This window comes from Xenopus tropicalis, chromosome 2 (assembly GCF_000004195.4).
Source record: "Xenopus tropicalis strain Nigerian chromosome 2, UCB_Xtro_10.0, whole genome shotgun sequence".
Classification (NCBI taxonomy): Eukaryota; Metazoa; Chordata; class Amphibia; order Anura; family Pipidae; genus Xenopus; species Xenopus tropicalis.
In genome coordinates, this window is record NC_030678.2 from 31,205,276 (window position 1) to 31,217,474 (window position 12,199).

Sequence of the window (12,199 nt, forward strand, 5' to 3'; positions counted from 1 at the left end):
CAAAGCTTGCAATTTACAGCATCTTATCTCCCACAGGTCATTACATACCAACAAAAAAAAGATAAACCTAAATTTGAATGCACTGAATAGTTTGACAGCCATATTGTATAGGTTTGCCTAAATATTTGCCATGTAGGGGCCTGGAACTATACATGTAAGGGAGCTGAAACCATACAAACCCTGCAACCATCCAGGCCCCCCAATGCTTCAGCCCCCCTGTACTGAGCATTTAGATTTCCAATATACATAGGTTTACCCAATTATATGACATGTAGAGGCCCCAAAATTAAAATTCAGATTATTTTTATTAAGTTGCTGCAAAATAAGCACCCTGCATGTAGTTTTATGTGTCAGAAGCCCCCAATAGTATGCAGACCCCAGAAAACCATATATTTGGAAAGTACACATTACATATGTGGTTAAACACATACAAATGGGTAAATGTCTTTACTGCAAATAAAATTAATAAATAAAATGCTTTTATGTGCATGCATATGTGTGTGCACTTCTGAATGTTGTGTAATTGTGTGTATATGTGTACACCAGTGTGCAAAAAAGGCAAATAAAACATTTTTTTAGTGATGTGTGTGTAAATGCATGCCTAGGCTCAATTACCTGCAGGCACCCCCTGTCAGCCCTTCTGTGGGGCTTTGGTACAGGGATGGAGCAGCACCCACCAAAATAATTCTACACAGGAACAAAACCAGCACATGGATGCTAATCAGTATAAGGATATCCCCTGTAGTTTACTGTAAAAGTGGGGGCATATAGTTTTGGGGGCATATCCCTTTGTCAGGTGTCACTCAACATATTTAGAAAACAATAAAAATGTAAAAATGATTTTATTACATACAAATATTAACTTAAATGCCACTTCAGCTAAGTAATGGACAAAAATTAAAAGAATATTATCTTTTGACCAGTAGATGACAGCACAAGCCAAGCAACAGCAAATCTACAGAGCAGAGCGCTGATCATGCACAACAATTGTTAGGATGGGTAGGAATGACTATCACCTTAGAATTATAACCAGGGGGGCAACGCTTTTTAAAACAAATAGTAAGACTGGCATTTAAACCTAGGATTAGTCGCTAAAATCACAGAAAGTGAGATACAGTTCAGCAGTTACAATAGGTCTGTTGTGATGTATATTGTCTTCTTGGCTCTGCCTGTCTGCACTTGGGACTATCCAAAAAGGACAGCTAAAGCCGGAGATACACACACTGATATTATCATATGAAACCTCGTTTCGTACGGTATTCGGTGTGTGTATGGCGGCTCAAAAGGCGACCAATATCACAGAAGGCTGCGGATATCGGTTGACTCGTCGATTGGCCAGGTTAAAAGATTTCAACTGGGCTCCATTGAAGGCGCCTGGGCAAAATGTACGTTCAGGGCTGAATCTGCAGAAGGAGGTAGAATTTCTATTGTTTACCCCTCCATATCTGACGACTCAGCCCTGAACGTCTTTGGAGGGTGGGAATGATCTTTCGTGCGACCAATTGTCGCATGAAAGATCGGAATTGCTACGTGTATGACCTTAAATAAGTACAACAATATGATTGCATTGAAGATTCAAGATTAAAGTGTTAAGAAACACAAGGCAAAGGTCCCAGCCCCACAGAACTAACAGTCTAAGTGGGTGAGTAATGTACAAACACAGGAGCCTGCCAGTTACAGAGACACAAGAGAAGAGATAGGGTGCAGAGCAATGAGGATTTAAACATCAAGTTTATATAGTAAATAAAGTAACCCATATTGTAAAATATAAGGATATTTTAAGTCACTGAGGAGTTCCATATAAGTATGTAGGAATGAGGCTGAAAGAAAAATGGAAAATATACAGGATTTGATGGTGTTGGGCTAGGGCTCCAAGTGTCCACTAGAGAAAAAGCTTTCAAGGGTCCAACAACCATATTTAATTTGTTTATGCAACAACTGACATCTTCCCCCACCAAGTATGGTGCCCTGGGCAATGGGAGGCTACTCCGATGGGTGCCATGCTGGGGTGCACTCTTATAAACAAAGTGTCAATATGTTCAGGTTCAGCACCTGGTCCCCTACCTAGTATTGTGCCCTCTGTGACTGGAACCTACTCCCATGGGTGCCATGCTGGGGGATGTGCATATAGAGCTAGTGCCAATGAGCACATGTAGCACCTACTGCCCATGTTATGTCCATATAATCCCACGTTATGCCCGTATAGCCCACGTTATGCCCATATAATCCCACGTTATGCCCATATAATCCCACATTATGCCCATATAATCCCACGTTATGCCCATGTATCCCACGTTATGTCCATATAATCCCACGTTATGCCCATATAATCCCACGTTATGCCCATATAATCCCACGTTATGCCCATATAATCCCACGTTATGCCCATATAATCCCACGTTATGCCCATATAATCCCACGTTACGCCCATATATCCCACGTTACGCCCATATATCCCACATTATGCCCATATAATCCCATATTGCCGGGGAACTATATGGCACAAATAGGGAGCCTCTAAGGCGAAGCAGTGACTGTGGGGGAATTTATGAGCATAAAAGACAGAGTACAGCGCTGTTCAAACGTGTAATTGTGTCTTTGTATTCAGTTACGGGGCTCACTTACAAACATTGTATCAAAAACAATCTTGGCCATTTCCCATAAAACATCCACCATCATATGAAATTTACAATTATTTAATTTTCAACGGGTTAAATTGTATCAACATCAAGACTTCCAACCAGGCGGCAAGAAAACTCGCAAACCACTTAAAAAATTAAGTTTCGGAATCATCATTTTATGTCTTTCCTTTTTAAACACTGCTTCTCCCTCTCACTCCTAGCAACACACAGCAGGCTGCGCTTATATCCCTCTCACTCCTAGCAACACACAGCAGGCTGCGCTTATATCCCTCTCACTCCTAGCAACACACAGCAGGCTGCGCTTATATCCCTCTCACTCCTAGCAACACACAGCAGGCTGCGCTTATATCCCTCTCACTCCTAGCAACACACAGCAGGCTGCGCTTATATCCCTCTCACTCCTAGCAACACACAGCAGGCTGCGCTTATATCCCTTCACTCTAGCAACACAAGCAGGCTGCGCTTATATCCCTCTCACTCCTAGCAACACACAGCAGGCTGCGCTTATATCCCTCTCACTCCTAGCAACACACAGCAGGCTGCGCTTATATCCCTCTCACTCCTAGCAACACACAGCAGGCTGCGCTTATATCCCTCTCACTCCTAGCAACACACCGCAGGCTGCGCTTATATCCCTCTCACTCCTAGCAACACGCCGCAGGCTGCGCTTATATCCCTCTCACTCCTAGCAACACACAGCAGGCTGCGCTTATATCCCTCTCACTCCTAGCAACACGCCGCAGGCTGCGCTTATATCCCTCTCCCAGGCTGGAGGGAAGCCCCGTACGCACCACAACGCAACCCATTTGCTCTACGTCACTGCCAAAGTCCCCCCCCAAACACCCAGAAGGCCCCGCAAGCGGCAAGTCGCATCACGTGATATCTTGATCCAATCACTGCACCCAGGAGAGTTTTGCCCGCGTCACACAAATTCAGCGCGCCCATATTCTGCCAGGAGTGGAACTTATCGCTGCAAGTAGCTCCGCCCATTGTACCTGGCGCAAACCTGAACCTGCAAGTGCTAATGTGAACTGTATGGGGAGGTGAGGAGTTTTAGCGTTTCGATAGAGTGCAAGACAAATGCATATTTCTGGAACATGCGCTGTGTGGAAAGTTAAGCGTGTCTTCTATCTGTGCTGGGGATATGTAATTAGTAGTGCAGAATTGCCATGGTGTGGTTACTCATAGCAGCCAATTAGAGGTTTGCTTTTAAACGGGTGAGCACTTTATAACTGTAGCGTTGAACTCTCATTAGCCATTTCTCTTCCAGCAGTTTCCCCAGGTTAGGGGGGCTTTGGGAAAAGGGCATTGTAATGTGTAATTCCATAGCACAACCTTAAAGGGGAAGTTAACCTTCACGTTACATTCAGACCCACTCCCATTAATATTGTAGTCTCTCATTAAAACCACTGCTTGGTTGCTAGGGCTAATTGGACCATAGCAACCACATAGCTTCTGAAATTCCAAACTTAAGAGCTGCTGAACAAAAAGAGATATCATTCATAAATGACACAAAATTAAAAAAGGAAAATAAATTGCAAGGGGTGAACTACCCTTTTAAACCCTGAAACTTACAGTATGTGCTACATCATTGGCAGTCTATCACTTTGCTTTTTAATGATGCCTTTGGCAGACAAATAGTTACATTTTCCCCATTGTGACCCTTACCTCACAAGAGCTAAACATGGAGTAGCTTTATTAACCCTGTTTAGCTCAAGAAATAACAAAAAAGCACAGATTTTTCATAATTAAAACTGGCAAAAAATTCAGCTTGTGTCTTATTCATTGCATTTATCTTCAGCAAGGAAATATATTGAACCTTCAAGCCCTTATAACTGCTCCCTGATTGCTAGGGAGCTGTGGAAAATTAATAAAATAAAAGGTTTAATAAAAGTATGAGATAATTTGGATTTAGTGTATAATGACAGATATATTTTGTACGGTTTCATTTTTGTTCTGAAAAAACTAAAAAGATTTTTTTTTTTAAAAAAATGAGAAATCGCAGACTTTTGAAATGCAGATTTTGTGGTAAAAGTTATTAGGGCGAAACTTCCCCTTTAAAAGAAGGAACATAGATGAAGCTGAAGGAAAGGCAAAAAAGTCATCTGAAGCTGTCTCCAATTTATGCATAGTTACCCATGTAAAGGTTGGCATAAGTGGGCGTGAACCTAGCCCCCATTGACGTCCCACATTTCTGGAGGTAGAATACCCCATCAAAAAGAAAAAAATTATGAGTGAGTAAATAGTTAATAGAATCTAAAATGAAATTTTTAGTGACTATATCATATGTGCTATAATTATCCAAGTGATAAGAAATGGCTTGCAAGCCCCTATCATGTGGGACGCAAGAATACAGTGAGGCCACATCAACTGTGGCCCATGATAGGGGCTTGCAAGCCATTTCTTATCACTTGGATAATTATAGCACATATGATATAGTCACTAAAAATTTCATTTTAGATTCTATTAACTATTTACTCATAATTTTTTTCTTTTTGATGGGGTATTCTACCTCCAGAAATGTGGGACGTCAATGGGGGCTAGGTTCGCGCCCACTTATGCCAACCTTTACATGGGTTGGTGGGAAGAGTCCCACATCTATGGAGGTAGTTCTTTATATTCATCTAACATAGTGTTTTACAAACGCTATGTTGATGATCTTTTGTTTATTTGGCGTGGCTCTGAATCAGAATTTAGGCACTTTTTGGGTTATTTGAATCACAACACTCTGAACTTAAGATTCACTAGTGAGTTCAGTAGGGACTCTATTTCCTTTTTAGATTTGAAACTTACGGTCTCAGGTTCTTCGGTTGTGACCACAGTATTCAGAAAACCCTGTTCCGGAAATTCGCTATTGAGGGCAGATTCTTGCCATCCCTTTCATATGTTTAAAGGCATTCCCCTCGGACGATTCTACCGTTTACGGAGGAATTGTAGTACAGAACACGACTTCCTGGAACAGGCGATTTATCTACGTGATAGATTTTTGAGTCGGGGATACAGTATTAAATCACTGTCGCAAGCGTTCATTAAAGCCTTACGTACTGATAGATCTGAGCTTTTAGCGAATCGGAATAAGGGTAGTGATAATAGGACCATAAAGAGCAGGGACCTGCCTACTTTTGTGACGGCTTTTAGTAATCAATTTTATAAGGTTAAGCGCATATTGTATGATCTGATCCCGGTTTTATATAACGATCCAGTTTTAGCGGTGGTATTGCAGGATGGTTGTAATGTAGTGGCCCGTAGGGTGCCTACTCTAGGCAATTTACTGTCACCTACCCTATGGAAGTCGCAACCCCGAAAAACTTCCTGGCTAAATGTAAAGGGAACTTATCGCTGTGGAGCTCGCAGATGTGTTACGTGCACTTACATTAAGCAGTCAGTTAGTTTTAATAGTACAGTTACTGGTAGATCTTATGATATGCAGTCGTATGCTAATTGCAACACACGATACGTGGTTTATCTTTTGACTTGCTCTAAATGTGGAATGCAGTACGTTGGTTGCACAACTCGGTCTTTGAAGTGTCATATGAGGGAACATATAAGACACATAGTAGCAACAGATGGCAATAGTCCATTATCTAGGCACTTTGTCCAGTGTAGTAATTTGGATGTAACATTTTTACAGATCCAGGCTATAGAGAAAATAACTCCTGATGAAAGACGAACTGATATGTATGCAAAGCTCTTAAGGTCTGAAGTTAAATGGATTTTTATTTTGGATACACGTCACCCGAGAGGGTTGAATTCAGTTTTTGATGTTAGTTGCTATGTTTAGTTTTCTGTATACTAATTCATTTTGCTAGTCTGATTACATCATTGTTTTTTATTTTCGTATTATATTTCTTACAAATTTTATTGACTTATCTAGCTTTTATTAGCTGATCATAGTATTTATAACTCTAACCAGAATCAGTGTTTTGATCTTTTGTAACTTGTTATAGGGTAGTTACATCGTGACTTTTTAAAGATATTTATTTGCACATGCGTGAGAGTGAACTAGTTCACTAAATATATGCTGACTTTTTGTAAATCATTGCAAAGTGTTTATGTAATAGTCTCTCTGGGATATTTGCATGTTAGTACACATGTGAGAGTGAATTTGTTTATTATTATATATATATATATATATATATATCTGTATAGTGGGGTTCTCTTAGTATTGTGTGTCATTTCTTGAGTTTCATTAAAGTTGTTTAAAGTTTTTTTTTCATTAGGATGTGTTTGAGTGGATTTGCATTTCTCCGCCCCTTTTCAGGTGAATTAGCTTGCTAATTATGTCATTCACTCTGTATATGCTATTTAAACACTTCCTTGTTGTACAGTTGTCTTAAGCCTATGAGTAAGTGTGCTTGGCATACGAAACGCGTTAGGCGTTCCTTCTTTTAATGCAACAATAAAGATTTGATTTTATGAGAGACCCCGGAGTCCGGAGCGCTTGGTGTCCACTATGTTTGAAATCGGCATTTATACACCCAGTTGCTCTTCTTAGGACTTTTGCTATTTAAATAATATACCTTCTGATCACTGGAAATCAACTAACTTTCAACTTTTTCATATCTGTGACAGATGGATGCCATCTTGCCCACAGTGGCAGAAGAACTTCTCCGTGAAATTAAACGGAATTATCAAGAAACCTCACAAAGTAGGTTGAATTATTGCTATGAGTGCAGATATACAGAGCAGGGTTGCACCGAATCCATCATTTTTGAATTTGCCCAAACCCTCTACTAAAGTTTGAGCTAAATCTGGACCCCCAATTTTCATATTCAGATTTAAGAAAAATGCTATCTTTTCTGAACAAATATTTGTCACTTTCAGTAGAGTCAAACAATTTTAAGAGGTTGGGTTTCCTTTGGCCAAGGTGTTAGCATTTGGCTGAATCCGAATCCTAAACCAAGTTCTGAATTTGGGGAGTAGAAATGCTCTGCTCTGTTTTAAAGATTTGGCCAGACCAAACCCCAGATCTTTCAGTGAGGATTTGGCTGCATCCTGATTTTAACCAGAACCCTGAGTGTATGGGATTGGCATGTTAAAGTTCAGCATTAAAGAAATGGGAAAGGACATTAAAGGAGAAAGAAAGGTAAAAACTAAGCAAGCTTTATCAGAAAGGTCATAAACACTTACAGAAACACTGCACTTCTCTGTCAAAAGATTTATTGTGTCAGTTTTCCTCTGCCAGAGACACGCAGCTCCTCTCCTCTCTCCCCCCTCCAGAAGGAATGCTAAGAACTCACTCCCCCCCTTAGGAATGTGAATCTGAGCCAATCAGCAGGAAGCTTCCTCATAGTCTAACTAACTGAGCATGTACACCGGTCTTGCTCTTGGTGCAGGAGTGAGGCATTATGGGAACTTTCTTTACAGAGCTCAGCGTTTTTTCTTCCTGTTTGGCTTCTGATCATCTGAAAGGGAGAAATATGGGGAGACTTAAGGGCACTATTGAGAGAACTGAAGGTATGCCTGCAGGTTAAGATTAACTCTTTATTAGCCTTAGGGGCAGATTTATCAAAATGTGATTAGAGCGTAATACATAAAAACTCACCCAGTTTCTATTTGTTCCTATAGGATTTTTAGAATGTATTTATCAATGAATGAAAGTTGGAGTTCACCATTTGATAAATACACTTCTGCAAATGCCATGGGAATGAATAGAAACTGGGTGAGTTTTTAAGTATTAAGCTCTAAACTCACATCCTGATAAATCTGCCCCTAAAGGTGGCCACACACGTGGTGATTTTCGATCTTTAATCCGCCACTAACGTTCAGGGCTGAAACGGCAGATAAGGAGGTAGAAACAATAGGCTTTCTACCTCCTTCTGCCGATTCAGCCCTGAAGGTAGATTTTGCTCAGGTGCCTTCTATGGCGTCGATCAAAATCTTTTAACCCGCCCGATCAGCGAGTGCTGATATCGGTCGACTTGCCATACTCGCACCGAATATTGTACGAAACGAGGTTTCGTACGATATTATCGGTGCGTGTATGGCCAGCTTAAGATTGATGGATGGAGTAAGGTAAAGCATAGGGAATGGTGCATTACAGGGAAAAGGGGATTGCATAACACAAGAATTAAGGGAAAGGAGGTGAGCAGAGGGAAGGGGAAAGCAGAATATAAACAAAGAGGAAAACAAAAGAGGGGAAGTTATGAGAGCAGAAGAAGAAAGGAAGTATTGACATGGAGAGAATGATAGATGAGGGTAGAAGGGGAGAGTGTAAAAATATAAGTGGTGAGAAAGCAGAGGCCATAACTGAGGGGAAGGAATAAGTAGGAAGAAAGTATTGTAAAGGGAAGAAAATGAAATGAGAGAAAGAGAGAAGATCGGTGTAAATGCTGGAGAGCAAGACAGTAAGGAGAAGAAAACTGGTAGGTAGAAGAGGAGTACAATTAGTAAGAAGAGCACAGTGGACAACATAGAAGTGTGGGCCCCATTTTGCTTTTAAGAGCAACGTATACGGATATTATCATGATGCCTTTATTTGTATGCTCCCCATGACCTAACATCGTTCCATTCTGTCAGGGTATGCTGAACTGCACTCCGAGCGAGAATTAGAAAATTTAGGATGTCCTGAAAAAAGAAACTGTCAAACTAAATGTTAACTCTAGGAAATACCCCTATATAAGTGAGTAACATGAAATGTCAAAAAATTGTATGTAGAAAACCAGCTGGCAGTGAGAGGGTTAGAGCCAATGTCAGGGCTAAGCTTGGTACCTTTTTTGCGTTTATAAATAACACACTTTACAGCCGTAAGAAATTGTTTGAACATTCTTTTTGAAAGGAATTTTTTTTTTGCATTGAATGTTATCGTTTGTAATCATCAAATTGTTCCTCTGAAGATCATTCTTTGCTACTTTATTATTTATAAGTGCGTCACCGCCATACGTAGTTTGTCACTTACTCAAGTTCTTCTGGAAAATAAGCAGTGCCTGAATTCTTTGTGTATGGGAGCCATTAAAACAAATCTAATCTATATATCATATATTTTCCCAAGGTTGGATCTCTGATGTCACTGGTACCCAGCACTGATGGATTAATCATTGATAAAGCAACGTAGTGTTAACATAAGGACACATTTAAAGTGGCTTTATCATCCCCACATCGTTTTCTGTGGGAATAGTCAGTGTTTGACCAGAAACCTGTGTATTTTAAAGCGCCTAAAAATGTTTTTTGTTTTTTTTTAAACTCTTTTGAGAAATAGAAGCGAAATATACAGAATATTTGGCAGCCAGTTCTTGGGGTCGATTGCAACCTGCTGTCAATTTTTGACTGTAGATCAGTGAATGATTATGGTTTTATTATTGCAAGGAACTCCGGAATTAAAGGATATGTAAACCCTGAAAACAACTTCCTGTACAAAATGCTCATCACTCTTAAGCACTTTTAGAACTTACATGAATTATACAAATTATTTCATTTATGGAAAAAACATTAACTCTGAGCAAGGAAATTTGTGATATTACTCTGCTTAGAAAATTGTTAGACTCATCTGATGTTTCTCTAGTCAGTAATGAGCAGAGCAACATTAGAACACATAAAGTTTATAGGAGTCATTTATGAATCCTTGGGGTGCAAGGATTACCCATAATAATGTCTTACAAAGCACTTGCGCCACTGGGGTTGCTGCTTTTTGATGTGAGTGCCAAATTTTTCATCTGGCATTTATTTCAGAGAGCAGCATCAAGATGTGCAGCTCAGCCCTGTCCGTAGGGCAGGCAGTAAGGACAGGGCCCCAATGTGGTCTGCGCCCTCAGCCATCCCCTCCTTACACCTCTAAATGACATGCAAGGGAGGGACGGGCGCCTACATGTCTTCACCCCACCCGCCCCTTACTAATGCAATGCTGTATTAAGGTGGCCATACATGTTCAGATTTTAGTCTTCTTCTGACAAATGTTTGGATATCAGTTGTACGTTCAAATGCAACGATCTGAAACTAACATTCAGACTGAAATCGTAGGATAAAGTACTAAAAATACCAAATCAGAGGATGTTCTGTACATGAAATAGTTGGCAGACACCAATCATACAAAAGAGACATCCCAAAAATGCATTGTAGGTCCCCCAAGGATATCGTCAGATACAAAATTCATGCGTAGATTTTAATCATTATCCGACCACAATTATCAAACCTGACCGATCTATGTTACAAAAAATATAGAGGTAATAATTTGGAGCCCACACACAGTCCAAAAATTGTAAGAAACATAGTTTTGTACCGTTATATCTGTGTGTGTGTATAGCCAGCTTTAGTGAAGGGAGTCGCAGATCTCTGCAGTCCAAAGCAGAGTGAGGAGACCTGTAGCTATTTGCAGTGTGCACAAAATGAGCACTTATATTATTATCTAACTTTAGGTTACTAAATACACACAAAGTAGCTTCATGCCTCATTAGACTTAGTTTGCCTAATATAGATTGCTTTTTCCAGAATCTTGTATTTATAAAGCGTTTTTTAATGAGTCTGCAAGTTTAAATTAGTCTCAAACTTGTTATTTTTCTTATTCAAGTTTTTTCCATTGATCAGCACACTGGCACCATACAGAATAGTAGATTGGCCTACGACAAAGGCAGCAACAAATCCTGAGGTGGCCATTTTATTTTTAAACAAGGTGGGGTTAGTAAAATGTTAACCCAGAATATTAAGACAAATACTACTTACTAATACTACTGTGGATTTAATGAATAGACTGGCCTTTCTTTCCTGACCCCATGGTTTCATTTTCCCAGGAAGAGTGCCCTAAAGGCTAATTCTCTTCTCCCCAGAGAAGTCAGTGGTTTCCAAATCCAGCTCATATTAGCAAAGGTGTAAGGTTTGCTCCTACCAAATGGAGATCCTCCTGCATTCCTGCTAGAATGAAAGCAAAAACACAGCACTTCTAGGTAACATTCTAGCAAGGTCAGTTTTTTCATTGCAAACCAATTCAGTATAACAAGAATATTCACATCATATACCGTGTGTTGTATATTGTACAGATATCGGACCCCTTATCCGGAAACCCCTTATCCAGAAAACCCCAGGTCCCGAGCATTCTGGATAATGGGTCCCATACCTGTACTGTTTGTGAATGCAGTCATGTGTGATTACATGAGACCGTATTTAGAATAGGATTTTACTTTTGTCGGGTGACACATAAAATATGAGATTCAGAGATTAAATCAGTGGTATTCTGTATTTTATTATTAATTTTTTATTTTGTTTTGAAATAATTACAGAATAAATCTACATTTGTCGCAGGGGGTTAACATCTGACCTTAGACCAGCATATGACATGAGAGTTAACCTACAAATAAAAGAAAAGAAAAAATTATAGGAACCAAACTTATTAAAACTGTCTTCCATGGGTCAAAGAAAATGAAAGTATATACGGTAAATCTTTGAGCCAAAACATTGTTGTGGGGACATCAGTTAAGCATAGAAATTGTGAACCTTCATTCTGTGTTAAGGCCCATATATTTAACCTTTTTAGTGCCACAGGACGTAGAATCTACGTCCTGGGTACTAAAGTACTTAAGTGCCACAGAACGTACATTCTACGTCCTGCTGCACTTCCGGATTTGGGA

The 12,199-nt window shown here is 39.9% G+C and overlaps 1 protein-coding gene across 1 annotated transcript in view; it reads left to right on the forward strand.

Moving 5' to 3' along the window:
- Positions 1–3,485: 3,485 nt before the first annotated feature.
- The window catches only part of zswim7 (zinc finger, SWIM-type containing 7), a 47,222-nt gene continuing 38,508 nt past the window's right edge, over positions 3,486–12,199 (forward strand). Inside the window, exons 1-2 of the mRNA XM_004911686.4 lie at positions 3,486–3,685; positions 7,215–7,290. Coding sequence (XP_004911743.1) covers positions 7,215–7,290 — 76 coding nt within the window. The 5' untranslated portion in view covers positions 3,486–3,685. The remainder of the gene's footprint in view (positions 3,686–7,214; positions 7,291–12,199) is intronic.